The sequence below is a fragment of the Triticum urartu genome, chromosome 2A (assembly GCF_056163025.1).
Source record: "Triticum urartu cultivar PI428250 chromosome 2A, HENAU_Tu73, whole genome shotgun sequence".
Taxonomy (NCBI): domain Eukaryota; kingdom Viridiplantae; phylum Streptophyta; class Magnoliopsida; order Poales; family Poaceae; genus Triticum; species Triticum urartu.
Window position 1 is genome coordinate 391,704,566 of NC_141874.1, and position 24,239 is coordinate 391,728,804.

Consider the following 24,239-nt stretch of genomic DNA (forward strand, 5'->3'; position numbering starts at 1 on the left):
AGGGGTCACTGCTTCCTCCCCTGGCTGGGTCTTTTGTTTCCCTAGCCTTCTTTTGTGGGCCTACAAGAAACCTACAACTTATAGTAGTGGTAGTAGCTGGTACAAGTGCATCTAGTAGCAAGCATCTTGTCACTCTCCTCTAGTCATCTCCCTCTCGCACATTACACATCAAACAGAGCAAGTGAGCTTGACAGAAACACCCCTCTTTTGCACATTCGGGACATCAATGTATCTGCCGGATATGAATGAAGATAGCAGATGGACCACGTGGATCCAGTTTGCTACCCAACAACCAACAATAAAGGCACTGCACAACAATTGATCGTGGCACCGGTTACATACATGCCAGCACCCATACAGAACCGAGACTGCACGACATCAAATGTTCTGATTCTGATACATTAAAAGGATTTAAGCATTGGTACTAGTCATGTGAGCTCAACAGCCAGTTGGAACTTGAATGTTTTCAGTCTACATGCAGTTGAAACAAGGAATGGGGGTAAGTTGATAATTTCCAATGATGTACTTGTCAACCAAAGAATCTCAGCTCATGTCTTCACAGTTGCGACTTCCGCTGTCATCAGTGTAGAAATAATTGCCCTGCTAACAAAAGAAAACATGCAACCTTTGAAATCTATTTTGATATCAGCCAAACCTGATTAAAAAAGATATGATCATGGGGGCAATTATTTAAGAGGACATTGTTTCAGTACAGTAATTATGAACAAACCGGCAAGCACAAGACTAAAAATATATATCCTCATTTATGATTGCATTTCATTTAGTTTTAAGCTTCACTAGAATCTTCTAAAAAATTAAAGATTGAATTACACATTCAAGAGAAAAAAAAATAGTCGTGAGAATAAGCAGAAGGCAACTGAGTTTACAAAAGCAAACATGCTGAACAGTTAGTTTATGCCAGAAATTTAAAGAGTTCAGTACAAAGCACCCCCTTTGTTTTTATTTACTCTGCATATTAGCTTCGTTCTAAGTCAAACTTTATGGGAAATAATATGAATGAACTTTTACAATAACAAGTACTACCTCCGTTCACAAATATAAGATGTTTTGGATATTTCAATAAATATATATATATATGACCTACATACGGACTGAAATGAGTGAACAAACACACTAAAAAGTGCCTATAAACATCCGATTCACAAGAAAGTGAGACCATTTTATATTTGCGAACGGAGGAAGTATATATGATGCAAAAATATATTCAATGATAAATCTAATGGCATTGAAGATGTTAATAAATTTTCCTATAAACTTAGTCAAAGTTTATAAATTTGACTTAAGACAAAGCTAATACGTGGAGTAAATAAAAAACAGAGGGAGTATTATACAAGTACAGAGTAACTCCATACTTTTCACACCGTATGTTCATCTTCATGGTAAAAAAGGTCCGAGTAACTGTACATGTCATTTATCATGGGCATCAACCACCATTTAAAAAAAAACATAATCTTGTGCCTCTAGGTCTGTGCGCATGGGCAAGCTTGGCCTTTATTGGAAATTTGGTGCCTCTAGGTATGTGCACATAACTATGCAAGTCACTGATTCCAAGTAACTAAAACTGCATGAATAGCTAACCAGTACATCATATTTTAGACAATGCTTTCATAATTGCGACACGAGAATTACAAAAAAGAACCTTGGGAAGTTCTAAACAAACATGAATCCACGTACTAACAGTTTTTGGTTGCTAACGCCTAATATCACATGCTGACAACCTTTTTTTGTTTTAAGGCTACATGCTAATTTAAGCACAAAAGAAATAAAAAGTGAATTGGCATAGAAAACATATTGCCATATCCTATGAACTATCAAGCCAGTTAAGGGCACAACCATACATCGCACACAGTGCAAATACAAACAATTGTAGCACAGGCCTGCAATATCTGGAAAAAAAATACTCCCTCCGTTCCTAAATACATACGGATGTATATAGACATAGTTTAGAGTGTAGATTCACTCATTTTGCTCCGCATGTAGTCTATATTGGAATCTCTAAAAAACACTTATATTTAGGAACGGAGGGAGTATCTTGGAAACTATGGAATGTAAGCACAGATGACAATGGAACAAAACCATATCTCAAGTCTCAAGTCACGTATAATTCAATCAATTCCTACAGGCATATAGTGTCCGATTGCCATTTCACCAATAAACACCAGTTGAAACTACAGAATATCCTATTTATCTTCAGTTCACCATTGACTGGTTCGGTCAAATGAAATCACAACTTATGAAGTTATAATAGTTCTTGACCTTGATTTCCAACTAGTGATGTGTTGATGGTAACATAACATGTCACTATTTTATCAAATTACTAAATGGCAGTAAATAATATTCAGGAGTGACTGACACAGAACAAAAGAAAAAGAAGACCATTTGTTTCACTAGAGAATTGATGTTGAACCGGGTACTCTAAGAAACTCATTCCAAGAACTTCTATTTCAAGGATTGAATTGAAGCTTAACCCCCCCCCCCTCCCCCCCGCCCCATCTCTCCATCTAACAAATCCAATGTACTCCCTTCATTCCAATATACTTGTCGTGGTTTTAGTTCAAATTTGAACTAAAACCATGACAAGTATTTTGGTACGGAGGGAGTATAGATAAAAAATGATTACAAAATGGTTGATTTTATCATATGCCTTTATGCAAAGCAATCTCTAAAATCATACATTTATGCTGCATTTTACATGCAATGATTATTAGATAATTCAAATAAAGAGCATGAAATGCAATAAATAGTACTCCCTCCGTCTCACAAGAGGGCCTATAATTTTCAAAAGTCAAACAGTGCATAGCTTGATCAAGTTTATAGGGAAAACTATCGACACTTACAATACTAAATAGATATAATATGAAAATATGCTTTGTTATGTACCTAATGGCATCAATTTGATATCACAGTTCTGGATAGTTTTTCCTACAAACTTGTTCAAAATTTGCACCAATTGACTTCAGAAAAAATTTATAGGCCTTCTTTTAAGAGACGGAGGGAGTAGTGCCTAAATTTATTTTTATGGATGCCTGTTTTTACTTACAATGATATACCAAATAAGTAGACGAGGATAAATAAACAATTAAAAGGAAACATATCAAATACTCACTCCATTCCTAGAAAGGAGTGAAACTTTTTCTGCAAAGTCAAGACAGCTACGCGTTTAAAAGTTTTGGACCCTTTTGCCCCTGGTAGATCACACTCTAAGCAGTTATTAGTTATTAAGACACCACGAACATCAATATTCTTGCTAGCCGTGCTTGCAGGCTGCATTCATTAGCCATTCTGAGCAAGTTTTATTGCTGAGCCCATGCATGACCAATCAGAGGCAGCTAGCTCTACACAGGTTGGCACTGACCATTAGTAACAGCAAGAGAAGGTGAGCACTTAACAATGCACTTCAGGCCAGCAGCCCAGCGCATCTTTGAGGAGTAGAGTGTAGCATGAAGAGGTATATTAGACGGATTAGTTGAAAAAATATAAGTGTGGCCTGCTTAGTAAGAATGCTAGGAGAAAAGTTTCCCGCCTTGTCTCTAGGAATGGAGGGAGTAACTTGGATTGAGAATTTTTCATGAGATAGACTAAAACATCATAATTGATCAGTGCAGGTTTTTCAAACATTCAAGTAGTTATATTAACTAGTAACTACCCATTATTCAAATTGAATAACTAACCAGCACTATTCATTGGAAAATGACTACATTTAACAGCTCCCTACATAATTTGGATTATTATTATGTGTTCCCAGATTCGTTTTACAAAAAAATAATGAATAAACATGATAGCCTATACAGATTCAAAGATCTCACACTAAAGGCCAGTTCTTTTGGGCGGCTTAAAAAATAAGTTGCCTCTCTCCAGCTTAAAAAAAGCCGCCCTCTAAATTTGTTGAGACTTCTAAATTAGTTATCACATAACTAGTTTAGAAGCCCCAATGAATAAGAGAGTTGGCTTATCGAAAAAGCTGGGGAGGAGGCGGCTTATTTTTCAAGTTGCCAAAAGAACTGGCCCTAAGTTATAAACGACACTAACCAAATCAATGAGTAACTGCTGCAGTTCCACATAACAAGAATACATGTAATGTGCTGCATCAGAGTTAAGAGTAAAGATTAAAACCAGGCTGGCTAATAATAATACAAGTAACTTACCAGAACGTCATTGTGAACCTAGCTTCATGTATTCAAACTTTGTAGCAATGGTAGCAGTGCTGTCAAGTTCTTGTACATCCATAGAGTCTTGGTCATTCATGTAATCTCTGCCACCATTAACGCCATACTGAACAGAAGGCGCAGCACCCGCATAACCACTTCTGTATGCAAAACCATAGCCAGGATACATTGGGGGATATGGGCTATATACTGGACGCCTTGCCACCATGTTTGGAACATTTGCCATGACTGCATGGTTTGGATATGCATTTGCATAGGGATTGCCTCCCATACCAAAATAGAGGCCATGATAGTAGGGATGTGTGGGAACAGGTTGTGGCATATAGCCATTGTAGAAACCATGTCGGTTATTGTACGGTTGGTATGTCGAATCATCAAAGCCAACAGGACCCCTTCCGCCAAAGGTTCTTGAGCCACGACCTCGGCCATTACGGTAATACTGAGCATCCTTGGGGATAGCGATCTTTGCTTCCACCCTTGTCCCTTTCAAGTCATGAAAGCTTTGCCCCATCACCTTTCTCACAGCTTCCTCGGAATCAAAGGTGACAAAACCAAAACCCCTTGACCTGCTTGTCAGGCTGTCGTATATCACAACAACATCTGTTACAGTGCCAAACGCCTCAAAGTAAGCTCTGAACTCCTCCTCTGTGATGTTGTCACGCAAACCACCAACGAATACCTTCTTTGAAGCATAGCTCATACTGTCACTACTGGCCTCGGTACTGTCCCCAGCTTCTTGGTGACCCTGAACCGGACCCTGTTCCAGCTGATGCTGATGCTGATGCACAGGTTGCTCGCCCAAGTTCCGCGGAGGTCGAGCACGCGCCCTCTTAACGTCCACCTGCACGAAAAAAAACACAAAACTGAGTAACTAATGACTATCGCCACCCTAGTACAAAAAATCTCTAGGGACCAATTCAGATATTGCAAAAAAAAAAATGTCGCACTCCTACATTGCACGGCAGTTTAACAAGGTGAGCCCGCGACAGTACAAGTAATAATCAATCAATTTGCCCAGCCATGAGAGCACGCGTTACCAGATCAAATAATGGCCTACCCAAGTTCGTAAATACTAGTGAGTATCCACAAACTAAAATCAACTTCCAACCTTTGTCTTGCACGCTCAAGAAGAAGGAGATCGAGGGAACTCACCAGTCGGCCGCAGATGAAGTGCTTGGGCCTCTCCCCATCGCCGAGCGCCTTGGCGGCCGCTTCTTCGTCCTCGAACTCGACGAACCCGAACCCGCGGCCGTGGCCCGACTCCTTGTCCCGCATCACGACGATTGAGCGCACCGCACCGAAGCGGGCAAAGTGGCCCCGCAGCTCCGTCTCCTGCGCTGAGGACGGGATGCCACCCACGAACAGCTTGCGGCTCTCCCCCGCCGCCACGTCCCCGGCGTTCTCCGCCGCCGCCATCGCCGACGAAGAGGCTTGTGGTGAGCTAGGGTTCTGCGGGAGGGAGAGGAGGGGGGGGAGAGATGGAGGTTGTGTGCGTGCGCGGCGGATTTGTGCGCGACCTGGGTTAAATTTGATTTGTTGCGCTGGGTTTTAGCTTCCGGGAGAGGGGTTAGTGTTGGACAGACGGCTGGGATGCGATCCAGGGGGGGTGGATCTGGGGGATTAGGGTGAGGTGGACTTGGACTGGTGGACTCGAGGAGTGCGTTTCGGTTTGGGTTTCGGGGCGATGGAGACGCGTCCGTTGACCATGGCGGGCTCCGTGTTGACTAGGGCGTTCGTGGACTGGTCTCCCTCCTCGCCACTCTTTTTTTTTAGGGGTACCTCGCTACTACTCATATTGGACTAGGTAAATGACAGTGGGTCCCACGCAAAGAAAGTGGTGGGCCCAGGACGACAAGTTTGGCAAACTCCCGTAGGAAAAAGGTTCGGCGGGACGGAAGTTTCTGGCTGGTGCGTCCCGCCCGGAAGAAAGAGTCTGGACTTCGAGAAACATTTTAGGACCTCTTTGAATTGAATTCTCAAAATGAAGGAATGAAAACACGTAAAAATAGAGCGTCATGTTCTCTTGTATCCAATTTGTTTGGCTCCATAATTCTTGTTGTGATTTTGGTTCAAAATAGAATTATGAAATGGAGTGCACGATTATAAAACTACAAAAAATTAATGGAAGTGTTTGATGAGGCAGTACTAATGGGGAATTGAAAAAGGAAAGAGAAAAATAGCTTGGCTAAGTTGGGATAAAATGCGTCTTTCAAAGTCTAAGGATGGTACGGGGTTTAAAGATATGCGGGCTTTTAATCAAGCCTTGTTAGCTAAACAGGCTTGGCGATTAATTGAAACTCCGGATAGTTTGTATGCTCATCTGTTTTGAGTGAAATATTACCCGAATGGGAATCTTCTGGACACGGTATTTTCAGGTAATTTTTTGGTTGTTTGGAAAGGTATTGAATATGGCCTTCAAGTAGTGAAAAAAGGTTTTATTTGGAGAATCGGTAATGGGTCTATGGTGCGTACATGACGTGATCCTAGGATTCCAAGAGGTAATGATCTTAGACCAATTACTCCGAAAAGGAATTGTCACTTTAATCATATTTCGGACTTTCTGTTCAACATGGAGCATCCCCAACAGCATTTTTGGGATGTAGATGTGCAGCAAATTCTGAGAATACGTACATTACCAACAAGCCAGGAAGATTTTATTGCCTAGTTTACGGAAAAGTCTGGACAGTTTACTGTTAAGAGCGCCTACAAACTTGCTACTAAAGAACATGACAATTCATTTGCAGGAGGGGCTTCAAGTATGTGTCCAGAGGGAGACCGATCCATATAGAATTATGTTTGGAAGGCTAAAGTTCCTCTTAAAATGTGTATCGCGGCTTGGAAGGCCGCGTCAGGTGCCTTTGCCACTGATCAAAACAAGTTATACCGACACATTTGATACTACTGATTGTCGTCGGGTGTGCGGCAGAGAGAGGGAAGGTTCTTACCATGCCCTAGTTGCATGCCCTCAAGCACGACTTGTGTGGCAAAGGATGCGAGAGTTATGGTAAAGAGTGGCTAATGCATGTACTTGTGGCGTGTGATAATAAGGTTTGTGATATGGTCATTCTACTTATATGGAGAATTTGGCAACTTCATAATGATGTTGTGCATGGCAAGGAAGTGCCACCGGTTGATGATACTATGGAATTTTTGGATAGTTATTATAAGTCCCTTGATCTAGCCCGGAATTATAGTATGGAAAAAAATTAAAAGGGAATATGTTGGCACATGTGACGCCCCCGATTCAATCGTACACTAATCATACACGCAAATGTGTACAATCAAGATCAGGGACTCACGGAAGATATCACAACACAACTCTAGGCACAAATTAAAATAATACAAGCTTTATATTACAAGCCAGGGGGCTCGAGGGCTCGAATACATAAGCTCAAATACACAAGAGTCAGCGGAAGCAACAATATCTGAGTACATACAGAAGTTAGATAAGCCTGCCTTAAGAAGGCTAGCACAAAAGCAACAACGATCGAAAAGGCAAGGCCTCCTGCCTGGGAGCCTCCTAACTACTCCAGGTCGCCAGCGGTCGTCACGTAGTAGTAGGCACCCTCGATGTAGTAGTAGTCACCAGTGTTGTCGTCTGGCTCCTAGAATCCGTCATCTGGTTGCGACATCCGAAAAGAAAGGAAAAGGGGGAAAAGAGAGCAAAGCAACTATGAGTACTCATCCAAAGTACTCAGTAAGCAAAGAGCTACACTATATATGCAACATTATCAAAGGAAGGGTTGTATATGTGGATTGGGCTGCAGAAATGCCAAAATAGAGAAAAGGCCTAGTCCTATCGACTACTAGCATCTTCAGAGGTCTTGCAGCATTAGAAGAGTGCATATTAGCATAATGTAAAGTAGTTGTAGTGTCATCATCCTCACCTAGAGATCCTTTTTCGACTCCCTGCGAGAAAGCAATCCCATAGCCATACTATCCAGTTATCACCTCAAGGATACAGTTCTAGTTGTATCGATCGGGATACAACTCCGAGTGTCCATTACCGTAGGACAGGCTATTAATAGATGTTTTCTTCCCTGCAGGGGTGCACCAACTTACCCACCACGCTCGATTAACTCTGGCCGGACACACTTTCCTGGGTCATGCCCGACCTCGGCCAAACGATACGCCACAACCCGACCTAGGCTTAATAGAGAGGTCAGCACGCCGGACTAAACCTATGCCCCTAGGGGTCTTGGGCCATCGCCCTGGGAACTCCTGCATGTTGTGTGGGCGGCCGGTGAGCAGACCTAGCCTCCCTTATACAATGCGAGGTGTTCCAGTCCAACCCGGCGCGCGTCGCTCAGTCACATGACGTCTATTAAGCTTCGGCTGATGCATACGATGCAGAACGCCCATAATATGCACACGTGGTGGTTAGTGCTATCATGCCAGAGGCCCCTCAGATCAAATATCCAAATCATAGTGGATTAGGAACGCGCGGTAACGAACAGAGACCCACGATCGATGTGACCCCGTCGCCCCATCTCGAGGACTCGCGGCAAGGGCTAAGAATGCCCGGCCACGCCTCGTAAGTATCTCGCGGGCACCTTCCAAGTCAACCTGACTCCACATCACTCGCAATTAAGTCGCGCAGGTACCCCTCGGGGTCGACCCGTCTTTGGTAATATGGTTTAGTGTAAAGTCATAGTAACCATAGTAACCGTGTGTCTAACAGTAAGGGGGAAACCTGAGGAATCAACCTCAATGGATTCCCACTCGATGTAACCATCAAGGTGGACTTGGAGGAATCACCCTCATTGGTCCACACTTGAGGAGTTGCATGACATAGTCATTATCGGGAGTGATCAAGGAGGAATCACCCTCGATGACCATGACCGAATAGCTACACTACAGGGTTAACATCAGAAGTGCTGATGAGGTATCACCCTCGGCACTCGATGGTAACTCTACAGAGTCGTACAACTAAGGGGGGTGATGTGCGGTGTCGGGGCCTGGATGTCAATAGCGTTGATCGAGTCATCGAACATAAAGCAGGGGCAACTGGGACAAGGTGGGGGTCACTGATGGATCTCTAACCAGCCTATACTAAGCAGTTTAGAGTAAGCAGGTAAGGTATGAAAGCAGGTAGCAAAAGCAGGCTATGCATCAGAATAGGAGCAAACAATAACAGTAGCAGAATCTAATGCAAGCATAAGAGAATAAAATGGGCGATATCGGAATGATCAAAGGGTGTGCTTGCCTGGAAGCTTTGCAGACAGATACGGATCCTCGACGGCGAAGTAGTCGATCACTGGTTCAACCGCGGTCTCGGGGTCTACCAAAAAGAAGTATCGGAGGGGAAACACAATAAATAACAGAGCAATCAAAGCAACATAAAGCATAACATGGCAATACGCGGTGCTAGGGGTGACCTAATCCAAGGCTACGCGTTACAGACGGAACGGGAAAACATCCGGACGGGTTTTCCTGACGTTTGGCTTAATCCGGACAGATGGAAGAGAGGGTACGGATCCATATTCAGCATGCTAGGGGCATGTGACAGATGAACGGACCGCGTATTCGGATTTGTCACATTTTTCTGAGAAACTTTCATGTACAAAGTATTTTCATCCGAGTTACGTTTTGTTTACTATGATTTTTCAAAGTTTAAAAGATTTTCTAATTTTCTGGATTTATTTCATTTTATTTTTAATATATATATTTACAAAAAAGCAACTAAATACTAGGTGCACCCAGTGTAGTGCACACACAGGTGCACCAGAGGCTGGCCAGTGGGCCCCTGTTGGCCTGGGCGAACTGCCTAGTCAGCAGGTCAACTGGGACAGTTGACCTGTCAACTAGGACTGTGGGGCCCGCTGTCAGCGGCACTGTGGGGGGCTCGCCCCGCCACGTCAGCGTGGCGCACGGGCGTGGAGGCCGACGGCCAGAGGCCCGTGTGGGAGGCGACCGGGGGCCCGTGCGGTCGGCGGCCTGAGGGTCGTGCGTGGGGGGAGGGGGCGGTGGCCGGAGGACGGTGCGGGGGGTGGACGCGGTGCAGGGAGCAGGTGGCGAGCGAAAGCAGCTGGCCGAGCAGCGGCGTGCTTCGGCCAAGGCGGCCGTGGGCAGGGACGAGGGGAGCCGGACGCGCGCTCGGGCGACAGGAGGCGCGGGCAGCATGGGCGGCCATGGGCTCGCCCAGGAGAAGCGGTTGGGCGGAGACGGGGCGGTCAGGCGTGCGGGCAGGAGGAGGGCCGCGGTCCAGGGGCCCGGCCAGGCACGCGGACGCCGTGGGATGGCTGAGCCGGGCGTGACGCAGAAGCAGCAGCACACCCGCGGGAGGGAGGCAAGGTGCGGGGACCGTGACATGGGGCGCGCGAGCTCGCGCGCAGCGTGCAGCAACCGGCGCGGACGCGACGGGCATGGGGCCTGGGCACGGGCAAGGTGAACGGAGATGAACAGGATAAGGAGGGGTTCGACAGAGGAGAGAGTGGGGAGCGGAGGGAGCCTCACAGCGGGGTGACGAGTAGCTCGGGGAAGCCGCACAGGGCCGGGGCGGAGTGGATCGACAACGACGAGCTCCCCGGCACCGAGGCCAAAGACGGCTCGATCCACATGCTATAGGGGCGCCCAGCTCCAACCTGTGGTCGTAGACGGCATGGAGGATGACGGTGAAGCGGGCGGACAAGGTTCTAGGGTGTGGGTACGATGGAGAGCGTGGGCGACGAACGCTAAGGCGACGACGGCTCGGTTGCTTGTGGGAGGAGAAGAAGCAGCACGAGGGGACATAACGGAGCTAGGGTTTCGCTGTGTGGGAGGGAGAAACAGCTAGGATGACCTTATCCACCTCGGAGGCGTGGTTGATGAAGGAAATATGCCCTAGAGGCAATAATAAAGTTATTATTTATTTCCTTATAATCATGATAAATGTTTATTTCATGCTAGAATTGTATTAACCGGAAACATAATACATGTGTGAATACATAGACAAACAGAGTGTCACTAGTATGCCTCTACTTGACTAGCTCGTTAATCAAAGATGGTTATGTTTCCTAAACCATGAACAATGAGTTGTTATTTGATTAACGAGGTCACATCATTAGTTGAATGATCTGATTGACATGACCCATTCCATTAGCTTAGCACACGATCGTTTAGTATGTTGCTACTGCTTTCTTCATGACTTATACATGTTCCTATGACTATGAGATTATGCAACTCCCGTTTGCCGGAGGAACACTTTTGGGTGCTACCAAACGTCACAACATAACTGAGTGATTATAAAGGAGCATTACAGGTGTCTCCAAAGGTAGATGTTGGGTTGGCGTATTTCGAGATTAGGATTTGTCACTCCGATTGTCGGAGAGGTATCTCTGGGCCCTCTCGGTAATGCACATCACATAAGCCTTGCAAGCATTACAACTAATATGGTAGTTGTGAGATGATGTATTACGGAACGAGTAAAGAGACTTGCCGGTAACGAGATTGAGCTAGGTATTGGATACCGACGATCGAATCTCGGGCAAGTAACAAACCGATGACAAAGGCAACAACGTATGTTGTTATGCGGTCTGACCGATAAAGATCTTCGTAGAATATGTAGGAGCCAATATGGGCATCCAGGTCCCGCTATTGGTTATTGACCGGAGACGTGTCTCGGTCATGTCTACATTGTTCTTGAACCCGTAGGGTCCGCACGCTTAAGGTTACGATGACAATTATATTATGAGTTTATGCATTTTGATGTACCAAAGGTTGTTCGGAGTCCCGGATGTGATCACGGACATGACGAGGAGTCTCGAAATGGTCGAGACGTAAAGATTGATATATTGGAAGCCTATATTTGGATATCGGAAGTGTTCCGGGTGAAATCGGGATTTTACCGGGTTACCGGGAGGTTACCGGAACCCCCCGGGAGCCATATGGGCCTTCATGGGCCTTAGTGGAAAGGTGAAAGGGCTGCCCACAAGGGCTGCGCGCCTCCCCCCTTCCCCTAGTCCTATTAGGACTAGGAGAGGTGGCCGGCCACCCTTCTCCCTCTTTCCCCCTTTGGGGAATCCTAGTTGGAATAGGATTGGGGGGAGTCCTACTCCCGGAAGGAGTAGGACTCCTCCTGCGCCCTCTCCTCCTGGCCGGCGCCCCCTCCCCCCTTGGCTCCTTTATATACTGAGGTAGAGGCACCCCAAAGACACACAAGTTGATCCACGTGATCTATTCCTTAGCCGTGTGCGGTGCCCCCTGCCACCATATTCCTCGATAATACTGTAGCGGAGTTTAGGCGAAGCCCTGCTGCTGTAGTACATCAAGATCGTCACCACGCCGTCGTGCTGACGGAACTCTTCCCCGACACTTTGCTGGATCGGAGTCTGGGGATCGTCATCGAGCTGAACGTGTGCTCGAACTCGGAGGTGCCGTAGTTTCGGTGCTTGATCGGTTGGATCGTGAAGACGTACGACTACTTCCTCTATGTCGTGTCAGCGCTTCCGCAGTCGGTCTGCATTGGGTACGTAGACAACACTCTCCCCCTCGTTGCTATGCATCACATGATCTTGCGTGTGCGTAGGAAATTTTTTGAAATTACTACGAAACCCAACAGTGGCATCCGAGCCTAGGTTATTTATGTTGATGTTATATGCACGAGTAGAACACAAGTGAGTTGTGGACGATACAAGTCATACTGCCTACCAGCATGTCATACTTTGGTTCGGCGGTATTGTTGGACGAGACGACCCGGACCAACATTACGCGTACGCTTACGCGAGACCGGTTCTCCCGACGTGCTTTGCACACAGGTGGCTTGCGGGCGACTGTCTCTCCAACTTTAGTTGAACCAAGTATGGCTACGCCCGGTCCTTGCGAAGGTTAAAACGGAGTCTATTTGACAAACTATCGTTGTGGTTTTGATGCGTAGGTGAGATTGGTTCTTACTTAAGCCCGTAGCAGCCACGTAAAACATGCAACAACAAAGTAGAGGACGTCTAACTTGTTTTTGCAGGGCATGTTGTGATGTGATATGGTCAAGACATGATGCTGAATTTTATTGTATGAGATGATCATGTTTTGTAACCGAGTTATCGGCAACTGGCAGGAGCCATATGGTTGTCGTTTTATTGTATGAAATGCAATCGCGATGTAATATTACTAAACGGTAGTGATAGTCGTGGAAGCATAAGATTGGCGAGACGACAACGATGCTACGATGGAGATCAAGGTGTCGCGCCGGTGACGATGGTGATCATGACGGTGCTTCGGAGATGGAGATCACAAGCACAAGATGATGTTGGCCATATCATATCACTTATATTGATTGCATGTGATGTTTATCTTTTTATGCATCTTATCTTGCTTTGATTGACGGTAGCATTATAAGATGATCTCTCACTAAATTATCAAGAAGTGTTCTCCCTGAGTATGCACCGTTGCCAAAGTTCGTCGTGCCCAGACACCACATGATGATCGGGTGTGATAAGCTCTACGTCCATCTACAACGGGTGCAAGCCAGTTTTGCACACGCGGAATACTCAGGTTAAACTTGACGAGCCTAGCATATGCAGATATGGCCTCGGAACACGGAGACCGAAAGGTCGAGCGTGAATCATATAGTAGATATGATCAACATAACGATGTTCACCATTGAAAACTACTCCATCTCACGTGATGATCGGTCATGGTTTAGTTGATTTGAATCACGTAATCACTTAGAAGATTAGAGGGATGTCTATCTAAGTGGGAGTTCTTAAGTAATATGATTAATTGAACTTAAATTTATCATGAACTTAGTACCTGATAGTATCTTGCTTGTTTATGTTGATTGTAGATAGATGGCTCGTGCTGTTGTTCTGTTGAATTTTAATGCGTTCCTTGAGAAAGCAAAGTTGAAAGATGATGGTAGCAATTACACGGACTGGGTCCGTAACTTGAGGATTATCCTCATTGCTGCTCAGAAGAATTACGTCCTGGAAGCACCGCTGGGTGCCAGGCCTGCTGCTGGAGCAACACCAGATGTTATGAACGTCTGGCAGAGCAAAGCTGATGACTACTCGATAGTTCAGTGTGCCATGCTTTACGGCTTAGAATCGGGACTTCAACGACGTTTTGAACGTCATGGAGCATATGAGATGTTTCAGGAGTTGAAGTTAATATTTCAAGCAAATGCCCGGATTGAGAGATATGAAGTCTCCAATAAGTTCTATAGCTGCAAGATGGAGGAGAACAGTTCTGTCAGTGAGCATATACTCAAAATGTCTGGGTATAATAATCACTTGATTCAATTGGGAGTTAATCTTCCGGATGATTGCGTCATTGACAGAATTCTCCAATCACTGCCACCAAGCTACAAGAGCTTCGTGATGAACTATAATATGCAAGGGATGAATAAGACTATTCCCGAGCTCTTCGCAATGCTGAAAGCTGCGGAGGTAGAAATCAAGAAGGAGCATCAAGTGTTGATGGTTAACAAGACCACTAGTTTCAAGAAAAAGGGCAAAGGGAAGAAGAAGGGGAACTTCAAGAAGAACGGCAAGCAAGTTGCTGCTCAAGAGAAGAAACCCAAGTCTGGACCTAAGCCTGAAACTGAGTGCTTCTACTGCAAGCAGACTGGTCACTGGAAGCGGAACTGCCCCAAGTATTTGGCGGATAAGAAGGATGGCAAGATGAACAAAGGTATATGTGATATACATGTTATTGATGTGTACCTTACTAGAGCTCGCAGTAGCACCTGGGTATTTGATACTGGTTCTGTTGCTAATATTTGCAACTCGAAACAGGGACTACGGAATAAGCGGGCACTGGCAAAGGACGAGGTGACGATGCGCGTGGGAAACGGTTCCAAAGTCGATGTGATCGCGGTCGGCACGCTACCTCTACATCTACCTTCGGGATTAATATTAGACCTAAATAATTGTTATTTGGTGCCAGCGTTGAGCATGAACATTATATCTGGATCTTGTTTAATGCGAGACGGTTATTCATTTAAATCAGAGAATAATGGTTGTTCTATTTATATGAGTAATATCTTTTATGGTCATGCACCCTTGGAGAGTGGTCTATTCTTATTGAATCTCGATAGTAGTAATACACATATTCATAATGTTGAAGCCAAAAGATGCAGAGTTGATAATGAAAGTGCAACTTATTTGTGGCACTGTCGTTTAGGTCATATCGGTGTAAAGCGCATGAAGAAACTCCATACTGATGGACTTTTGGAACCACTTGATTATGAATCACTTGGTACTTGCGAACCATGCCTCATGGGCAAGATGACTAAAACACCGTTCTCCGGTACTATGGAGAGAGCAACAGATTTGTTGGAAATCATACATACCGATGTATGTGGTCCGATGAATATTGAGGCTCGTGGCGGATATCGTTATTTTCTCACCTTCACAGATATTTAAGCAGATATGGATATATCTACTTAATGAAACATAAGTCTGAAACATTTGAAAAGTTCAAAGAATTTCAGAGTGAAGTTGAAAATCATCGTAACAAGAAAATAAAGTTTCTATGATCTGATCGTGGAGGAGAATATTTGAGTTACGAGTTTGGTGTACATTTGAAAAACTGTGGAATAGTTTCGCAACTCACGCCACCCGGAACACCACAGCGTAATGGTGTGTCCGAACGTCGTAATCGTACTTTACTAGATATGGTGCGATCTATGATGTCTCTTACTGATTTACCGCTATCGTTTTGGGGTTATGCTCTAGAGACGGTTGCATTCACGTTAAATAGGGCACCATCAAAATCCGTTGAGACGACGCCTTATGAACTGTGGTTTGGCAAGAAACCAAAGTTGTCGTTTCTTAAAGTTTGGGGCTGCGATGCTTATGTGAAAAAGCTTCAACCTGATAAGCTCGAACCCAAATCGGAGAAATGTGTCTTCATAGGATACCCAAAGGAAACTGTTGGGTACACCTTCTATCACAGATCCGAAGGCAAGACATTCGTTGCTAAGAATGGATCCTTTCTAGAGAAGGAGTTTCTCTCGAAAGAAGTGAGTGGGAGGAAAGTAGAACTTGACGAGGTTACTGTACCTGCTCCCTTACTGGAAAGTAGTTCATCACAGAAAACTGTTTCAGTGACATCTACACCAGTTAGTGAGGAAGCCAATGATAATGATCATGAAACTTCAGATCAAGATGCTACTGAACCTCGTAGATCAACCAAAGTAAGATCCGCGCCAGAGTGGTACGGTAATCCTGTTCTGGAAGTCATGCTACTAGATCATGATGAACCTACGAACTATGAAGAAGCGATGGTGAGTCCAGATTCCGCAAAGTGGCTTGAAGCCATGAAATCTGAGATGGGATCCATGTATGAGAACAAAGTATGGACTTTGGTTGACTTGCCCGATGATCGGCAAGCAATTGAGAATAAATGGATCTTTAAGAAGAAGACTGACGCTGATGGTAATGTTACTGTCTACAAAGCTCGACTTGTCGCAAAAGGTTTTCGGCAAGTTCAAGGGATTGACTACGATGAGACCTTCTCACCCGTAGCGATGCTTAAGTCCGTCCGAATCATGTTAGCGATTGCCGCATTTTATGATTATGAAATTTGGCAGATGGATGTCAAAACTGCATTCCTGAATGGATTTCTGGAAGAAGAGTTGTATATGATGCAACCGGAAGGTTTTGTCAATCCAAAGGGAGCTAACAAAGTGTGTAAGCTCCAGAGATCCATTTATGGACTGGTGCAAGCCTCTCGGAGTTGGAATAAACGTTTTGATAGTGTGATCAAAGCATTTGGTTTTATACAGACTTTCGGAGAAGCCTGTATTTACAAGAAAGTGAGTGGGAGCTCTGTAGCATTTCTGATATTATATGTGGATGACATATTGCTGATTGGAAATGATATAGAATTTCTGGATAGCATAAAGGGATACTTGAATAAAAGTTTTTCAATGAAAGACCTCGGTGAAGCTGCTTACATATTAGGCATTAAGATCTATAGAGATAGATCAAGACGCTTGATTGGACTTTCACAAAGCACATACCTTGACAAAATTTTGAAGAAGTTCAAAATGGATCAAGCAAAGAAAGGGTTCTTGCCTGTGTTACAAGGTGTGAAGTTGAGTAAGACTCAATGCCCGACCACTGCAGAAGATAGAGAGAATATGAAAGATGTTCCCTATGCATCAGCCATAGGATCTATCATGTATGCAATGCTGTGTACCAGACCTGATGTGTGCCTTGCTATAAGTTTAGCAGGGAGGTACCAAAGTAATCCAGGAGTGGATCACTGGACAGCGGTCAAGAACATCCTTAGATACCTGAAAAGGACTAAGGATATGTTTCTCGTATATGGAGGTGACAAAGAGCTCACCGTAAAAGGTTACGTTGATGCAAGCTTTGACACTGATCCGGACGATTCTAAATCGCAAACCGGATACGTGTTTACATTAAACGGTGGAGCTGTCAGTTGGTGCAGTTCTAAACAAAGCGTCGTAGCGGGATCTACATGTGAAGCGGAGTACATAGCTGCTTCGGAAGCAGCGAACGAAGGAGTCTGGATGAAGGAGTTCATATCCGATCTAGGTGTCATACCTAATGCATCGGGTCCAATGAAAATCTTTTGTGACAATACTGGTGCAATTGCCTTGGCAAAGGAATCCAGATTTCACAAAAGGACCAAACACATCAAGAGACGCTTCAATTCCATCCGGGATCTAGTCCAGGTGGGAGACATAGAGATTTGCAAGATACATACGGATCTGAATGTTGCAGACCCGTTGACTAAGCCTCTTCCACGAGCAAAACATGATCAGCACCAAGGCTCCATGGGTGTTAGAATCATTGCAGCGTAATCTAGATTATTGACTCTAGTGCAAGTGGGAGACTGAAGGAAATATGCCCTAGAGGCAATAATAAAGTTATTATTTATTTCCTTATAATCATGATAAATGTTTATTATTCATGCTAGAATTGTATTAACCGGAAACATAATACATGTGTGAATACATAGACAAACAGAGTGTCACTAGTATGCCTCTACTTGACTAGCTCGTTAATCAAAGATGGTTATGTTTCCTAAACCATGAACAATGAGTTGTTATTTGATTAACGAGGTCACATCATTAGTTGAATGATCTGATTGACATGACCCATTCCATTAGCTTAGCACACGATCGTTTAGTATGTTGCTACTGCTTTCTTCATGACTTATACATGTTCCTATGACTATGAGATTATGCAACTCCCGTTTGCCGGAGGAACACTTTGGGTGCTACCAAACGTCACAATGTAACTGAGTGATTATAAAGGAGCATTACAGGTGTCTCCAAAGGTAGATGTTGGGTTGGCGTATTCCGAGATTAGGATTTGTCACTCCGATTGTCGGAGAGGTATCTCTGGGCCCTCTCGGTAATGCACATCACATAAGCCTTGCAAGCATTACAACTAATATGGTAGTTGTGAGATGATGTATTACGGAACGAGTAAAGAGACTTGCCAGTAACGAGATTGAGCTAGGTATTGGATACCGACGATCGAATCTCGGGCAAGTAACAAACCGATGACAAAGGGAACAACGTATGTTGTTATGCGGTCTGACCGATAAAGATCTTCGTAGAATATGTAGGAGCCAATATGGGCATCCAGGTCCCGCTATTGGTTATTGACCGGAGACGTGTCTCGGTCATGTCTACATTGTTCTCGAACCCGTAGGGTCCGCACGCTTAAGGTTACGATGACAATTATATTATGAGTTTATGCATTTTGATGTACCGAAGGTTTTTCGGAGTCCCGGATGTGATCACGGACATGACGAGGAGTCTAGAAATGGTCGAGACGTAAAGATTGATATATTGGAAGCCTATATTTGGATATCGGAAGTGTTCCGGGTGAAATCGGGATTTTACCGGGTTACCGGGAGGTTACCGGAACCCCCCGGGAGCCATATGGGCCTTCATGGGCCTTAGTGGAAAGGTGAAAGGGCTGCCCACAAGGGCTGCGCGCCTCCCCCCTTCCCCTAGTCCTATTAGGACTAGGAGAGGTGGCCGGCCACCCTTCTCCCTCTTTCCCCCTTTGGGGAATCCTAGTTGGAATAGGATTGGGGGGAGTCCTACTCCCGGAAGGAGTAGGACTCCTCCTGCGCCCTCTCCTCCTGGCCGGCGCCCCCTCCCCCCTTGGCTCCTTTATATACTGAGGTAGAGGCACCCCAAAGACACACAAGTTGATCCACGTGATCTATTCCTTAGCCGTGTGCGGTGCCCCCTGCCACCATATTCCTCGATAATACTGTAGCGGAGTTTAGGCGAAGCCCTGCTGCTGTAGTACATCAAGATCGTCACCACGCCGTCGTGCTGACGGAACTCTTCCCCGACACTTTGCTGGATCGGAGTCCGGGGATCGTCATCGAGCTGAACGTGTGCTCTAACTCGGAGGTGCCGTAGTTTCGGTGCTTGATCGGTTGGATCGTGAAGACGTACGACTACTTCCTCTACGTCGTGTCAGCGCTTCCGCAGTCGGTCTGCGTTGGGTACGTAGACAACACTCTCCCCCTCGTTGCTATGCATCACATGATCTTGCGTGTGCGTAGGAAATTTTTTGAAATTACTATGAAACCCAACAGTTGATGGACGATGTGTGTCCTTCCACAGCCATGAACGAGCTCGGGTCGTCCACGCCGCCCCTGATGAACAGGGGAAGACGACGTGGAGTTTAGGTGGGTTGGGCCTTACACTGAGGCCACTAGGCCCAGTAGAGCAGTGAGTCCCCTTTTTTATCCCCTTTTTTGGTTTGCATTTTAAACTCGATAGCAAATCATTTTTTTGCTCATGGGATTTGGCAAATAAAACAAAGGCAATATTCTAGAGAGGCTCGCAAAGTTTAGGGACATTTGGAAAACTTTAAACATTTTTTGGAAATGGAAAGGGTCATGTAATTTGCTATTGGTGCACTAAAAAAATTCCCAGGGGTATTTTGGGAATCCAAAAGAGGTTGGCTTCTACACGATAAATACCTAGGGATTATTTGCAAAATTGTGAAATATTTTGTTTGCACTTTTGAAAATGAAAATATTTGACTTGTATTTCAAAGTTAATTTCGAATTTGATTTTTGACAAGTGGCAATTTGCAAAGTAATTATGATGACATGGCCACCATTAGGGGGGAGATCACTGTAGCATGATTCTCGGGGTGTTACAAATCTCCTCCACTACAAGAAATCTCGTCCCGAGATTTAAGAGGTGGTGTAAGGGGGAAAGATTTGGTTGCGAATTTCTAACGGATCTTCTCGTTCTTGGTTGCTCTTCTCGAAAAAGTTGATCCATTTCGTTGGTGTCTTCATTTCTGTGCTTCAGGTCATCATGATGAAGTCGTCATCCTTTCTTCGAAGCCTTCATCGTACTTACAAAAAGGATAAGGGGACTTTGAAAGAACGGACCTTTACAAGGTCGATTATCTGGAAGATAACTCAGGGAATGTGGCAGAAAGTATCTCTCGAATTGAAACTTAAGAAAAACCTCGAGAGCAAAGTAAGAAGGTACAATAAGAAGTTTCAAGAGGGTAGGCAATCATTTAATGCCTAACCTAGAGTGTGAATGGGGTTCAGAGCAACGAAAATAAATATTGCATTTGATACTAGAGTAGATCATCCCTAGGAAGGTGGCTCGTGATTAACATATGAAGCCAAGTGTGAGGAATAACTTTGGAAACAGGGGTGTACATCAGAGTCAGGTTTTGATCCTATGGAACTGTGAGTTATGGGCCCACCATGTGTGTTAAAAGTATAAAGGACACAAACATCTTGCACGGTCACGGAAGTAAGGCAGGTCAGAGGATAGCCTGTCAGTTATGTTGGCAAAAAAGTTGGTACCAAGGGCGAGGGACGAAGAGAACCATTTTCCTGCTCGTTGAATGAGGCGGACCAATAGGAAAAGTTCTCACCCATCGGTGGTTACCAGAATGTCATCAACAAAAGTAACAGGGTTTTACTGACAGAGTTGTACACCGAGGTATTTACATAAGCAGGGAAATATTACTGCCTATATCATATAGATCACAAGAAAATTTAAACAAAACAACGGAAAGGAAAATGTGATTTCCAGATTAAGCAGACCAATGGAAAGGAAATTTTGCTTATGCACAACTATTAGGAGTATATCTTTCCCAAGGAAAGGAAGAGCATGATAAACATGACAGGACTCCAAGTATGTAACCATTTAGACAAAGGGGCAAGGAATTTATGATGTTTACCCATACAATGGTGTTTGGAATTGATCAACTTTTTTTTGCATTGCGCTTCCAATGTTCTTGTTGATGATCGGAGTACAACAGACATGCTTCAGGATAGCATCGGCATGGTCATCAGGTAACAATCAGACTTTGGATACATAAAGGGTCCATTAGGTACAACTTATAAAGTAAGTCATAAAAATTCAGCAAGGAAAAGATGAGAATGTGGCCGATGGGCTCAGCAGCAATCCATCGACATGTCAAAAAGGATGTATTTCCAAAATTTATATGAACATGTTTGTGTTGGAGGGAAGGCAATAATATTGTCGATGATAACACAAATCATCGAGGGGCAAGGATGGTATTTCTCATCATGAATTCGATTAATATCCTAGAAGAGCTCAGAATGTTGATTATGATCATGACACATTTGTCGAGAGATTTCATGAAGATGTAATCGAGCAACGATTGCATCAAATAAAAGGAATGATGAAGCAAAAGGTTATTGGAACCACGGATACGACACAAACTCGAAATCAAGCTTGTTGTTCAAGGCGAAATGATATGACAAGGAAGATCGACGTAAGCTTAGATCACTGCCAAAAATTGTGCTCCATGAAGGACCAAGTGGCACAGTTAAATTTTTACCATGATAGGAATGACTTGAAGGATTATTAAACTCGTAAACGACGAAAATTACTTAGAGTTATTGAATCAAGGTGTGGAATCGATTCACTTATCGGTGTTCTTGAGTGACTAATAACTCAGAACCTGGGGAAATCTGAAACCGGTGAGAAGCAATACTATATGAAGACTCATAGGAAGCAACACAGTTATTTGTTATTCTCAAGATACTAGAGGGTAAAACTCGAAGGAGGACCAAAATAGAGGTTGTGGAGATGCATTGATCTGCGGAAGACAAGTGATTTAACTTGTCCGAGAAATGGGATCAAAGAAGGACAATATGGTCGGAACCGCAATTGCAAAAACCAAATCCCAGATATAATATGAACTTATACCAAGGGGACGGTTAATTTTTAAGAGAAGCTTCCATGATAAGATCTACATTGTGTCGTGTCTATGGGCATGAACGCAAAGTTCAAGGTCGACTCCCACTTCTTCAATGCATAACCTTGTAAGTGCATCTAGTGCCACCCCTAGTTGGTTTTGGAGTATTGACGACAAACCTAGTTGAGGGACTAATGTGTTTGTGAGAATTACAGGATAACACAGGTAGAAGTCCCTCATTGATTCAGTTTTACTACCAGAGATGACCCCTAAAAATGTATGAAGACATTGAAGTCAAAGGTGGTATATGAAGATATTCACATTGAAGACTATGACAAGAGAAGACACGATATGAAGCCTATGGAGCTCGAAGACTTAGATCTTTCATAGTTCTTTTTCTTTTGTGTTGAGTCATAGGAACCACCGTACTGTTAAGTGGGGTCCAAGAGAACCAGTCAGAATGATTGAAGTGATGCCTAAACCAAAAAACCTATGTCTTCGAGTGAAGACTATGAGAGCGAATCTTCTCCAGAGTCGGACAAGTCAGCTTTGCTTGTAGCCCAAGTAAAGTTGTCGTGTGAGTTTGAAATCTGACCGTTGGAACACGTGTCAGTTTCTTAGTGACCCAGGGTCATTTCGGACAAATCAGGTTGGGTTGCCAAGTGGCTATAAATAGCCCACCCCCTACAACCATAAATGGTTGGCTGCTCAGATTGAAAGTATGGCTTTTGTCGTTTGAGAGCAACCCACCTCGAAGCCTTTGAGAGAGAATTCCTTGCGAGGATAAAGCCCTAACCACCAGAGCCAGAGAGAATTGGGCATCACTTAAGTCTTCTTGTCTGTGTGATCTGAAGACTTATTACACTTGAGGACTGTGCATCCTCCAGCCGGTTAGGCGTCGCGTTCTGAGCATCCAAGAGACATTGTGGATTGCCGGTGAACGAAGTCTATGAAGGTTTGGGAGTCTACCTTGAAGACTTACCAGAGTGATTGGGCGAGGTCTATGTGACCTTAGCTCAAGGAGAATACGGTGAGGACTGGGTGTCCTGAGCTGCGTGTTCAGGACTGGGTGTCCGGGACTGTGTGTCCTAAGGTTTAAATACCTAGCCGCTCCAACCAGACGTACAGTTGTCACAGCAACTGGAACTGGTCCAACAAATCATTGTCTTCAACGAGTCACTGGTTTCATCTTCACTTCCCTTTACTTACTGTTACTCCTTGTGAAGTCATTGTATGTTTGCACTATCATTTGTCTTCACTGAGTGACTGCGTGTTCTGTTTGGCTTCACAGTATCTTCCTACCTGATCCTTACTACCTAGCTGCTATTTAGTCTTTGTGCTTTCACTTCATTGAATACTTGACTATGGTTTGCCTAGTGTAGTCTACCTTCCGCTGCATGGTAATAGGTTTAATTTTATCGTTTGTCTTCAAAACTTCTATGTTCTGAAGACTTTCATAAAAATCGCCTATTCACCCCCCCTCTAGTCGATATAACACACTTTCAATTGGTATCAGAGCAAGGTGCTCCCTTGTTCTGTGTGATTCGGTTTAACCACCTGGAGTTTTAGCTATGTCGACTGCAGGGATAATTAAAGTCTCCGCTGCGTGCCCCGTCTTCGATGGAACTGAATATCCCCACTGGAAGAATAAGATGCGCATGCATCTTGAAGCCATTGACGTCGACCTATGGTATGTCGTCGAGAACGGCGTTCCCAAGGCTGGAGAAGGTGCCACTGCTGCTGATGTCAAGAAATTCGTTCAACTGGACTCTACTGCCAAGAATATCATCTGTGGTCATCTGACCAAAGGACAGTATGGCTGTGTGAGTGCTTTGAAGACATCCAAGCTGGTCTGGGACTGGCTCTCCAAGGTCAATGAAGGCATCTCAACCCAGAGAGATCAGAGAATCAGTGTCCTTAGCAA

At 44.4% G+C, this 24,239-nt stretch overlaps 1 protein-coding gene across 2 annotated transcripts; it reads right to left on the bottom strand.

Annotated features, from left to right (window-relative positions):
* Positions 1-299: 299 nt before the first annotated feature.
* LOC125537357 (RNA-binding protein 1) lies at positions 300-5,758 on the bottom strand. 2 transcript variants are annotated; one of them, XM_048700662.2, is made up of 3 exons: positions 5,340-5,758; positions 4,167-5,028; positions 300-603 (listed from the first exon to the last, which is right to left on the bottom strand). In XM_048700662.2, exons 1-2 carry the CDS (start codon positions 5,601-5,603, stop codon positions 4,174-4,176), a joined length of 1,119 nt encoding a protein of 372 aa, XP_048556619.1. In that variant the 5' UTR covers positions 5,604-5,758; the 3' UTR covers positions 300-603; positions 4,167-4,173. The 2 variants fall into 2 exon arrangements, with proteins under 2 accessions (XP_048556619.1, XP_048556618.1); XM_048700661.2 differs by having other exon boundaries at positions 300-600; positions 5,340-5,755.
* Positions 5,759-24,239: the final 18,481 nt, after the last annotated feature.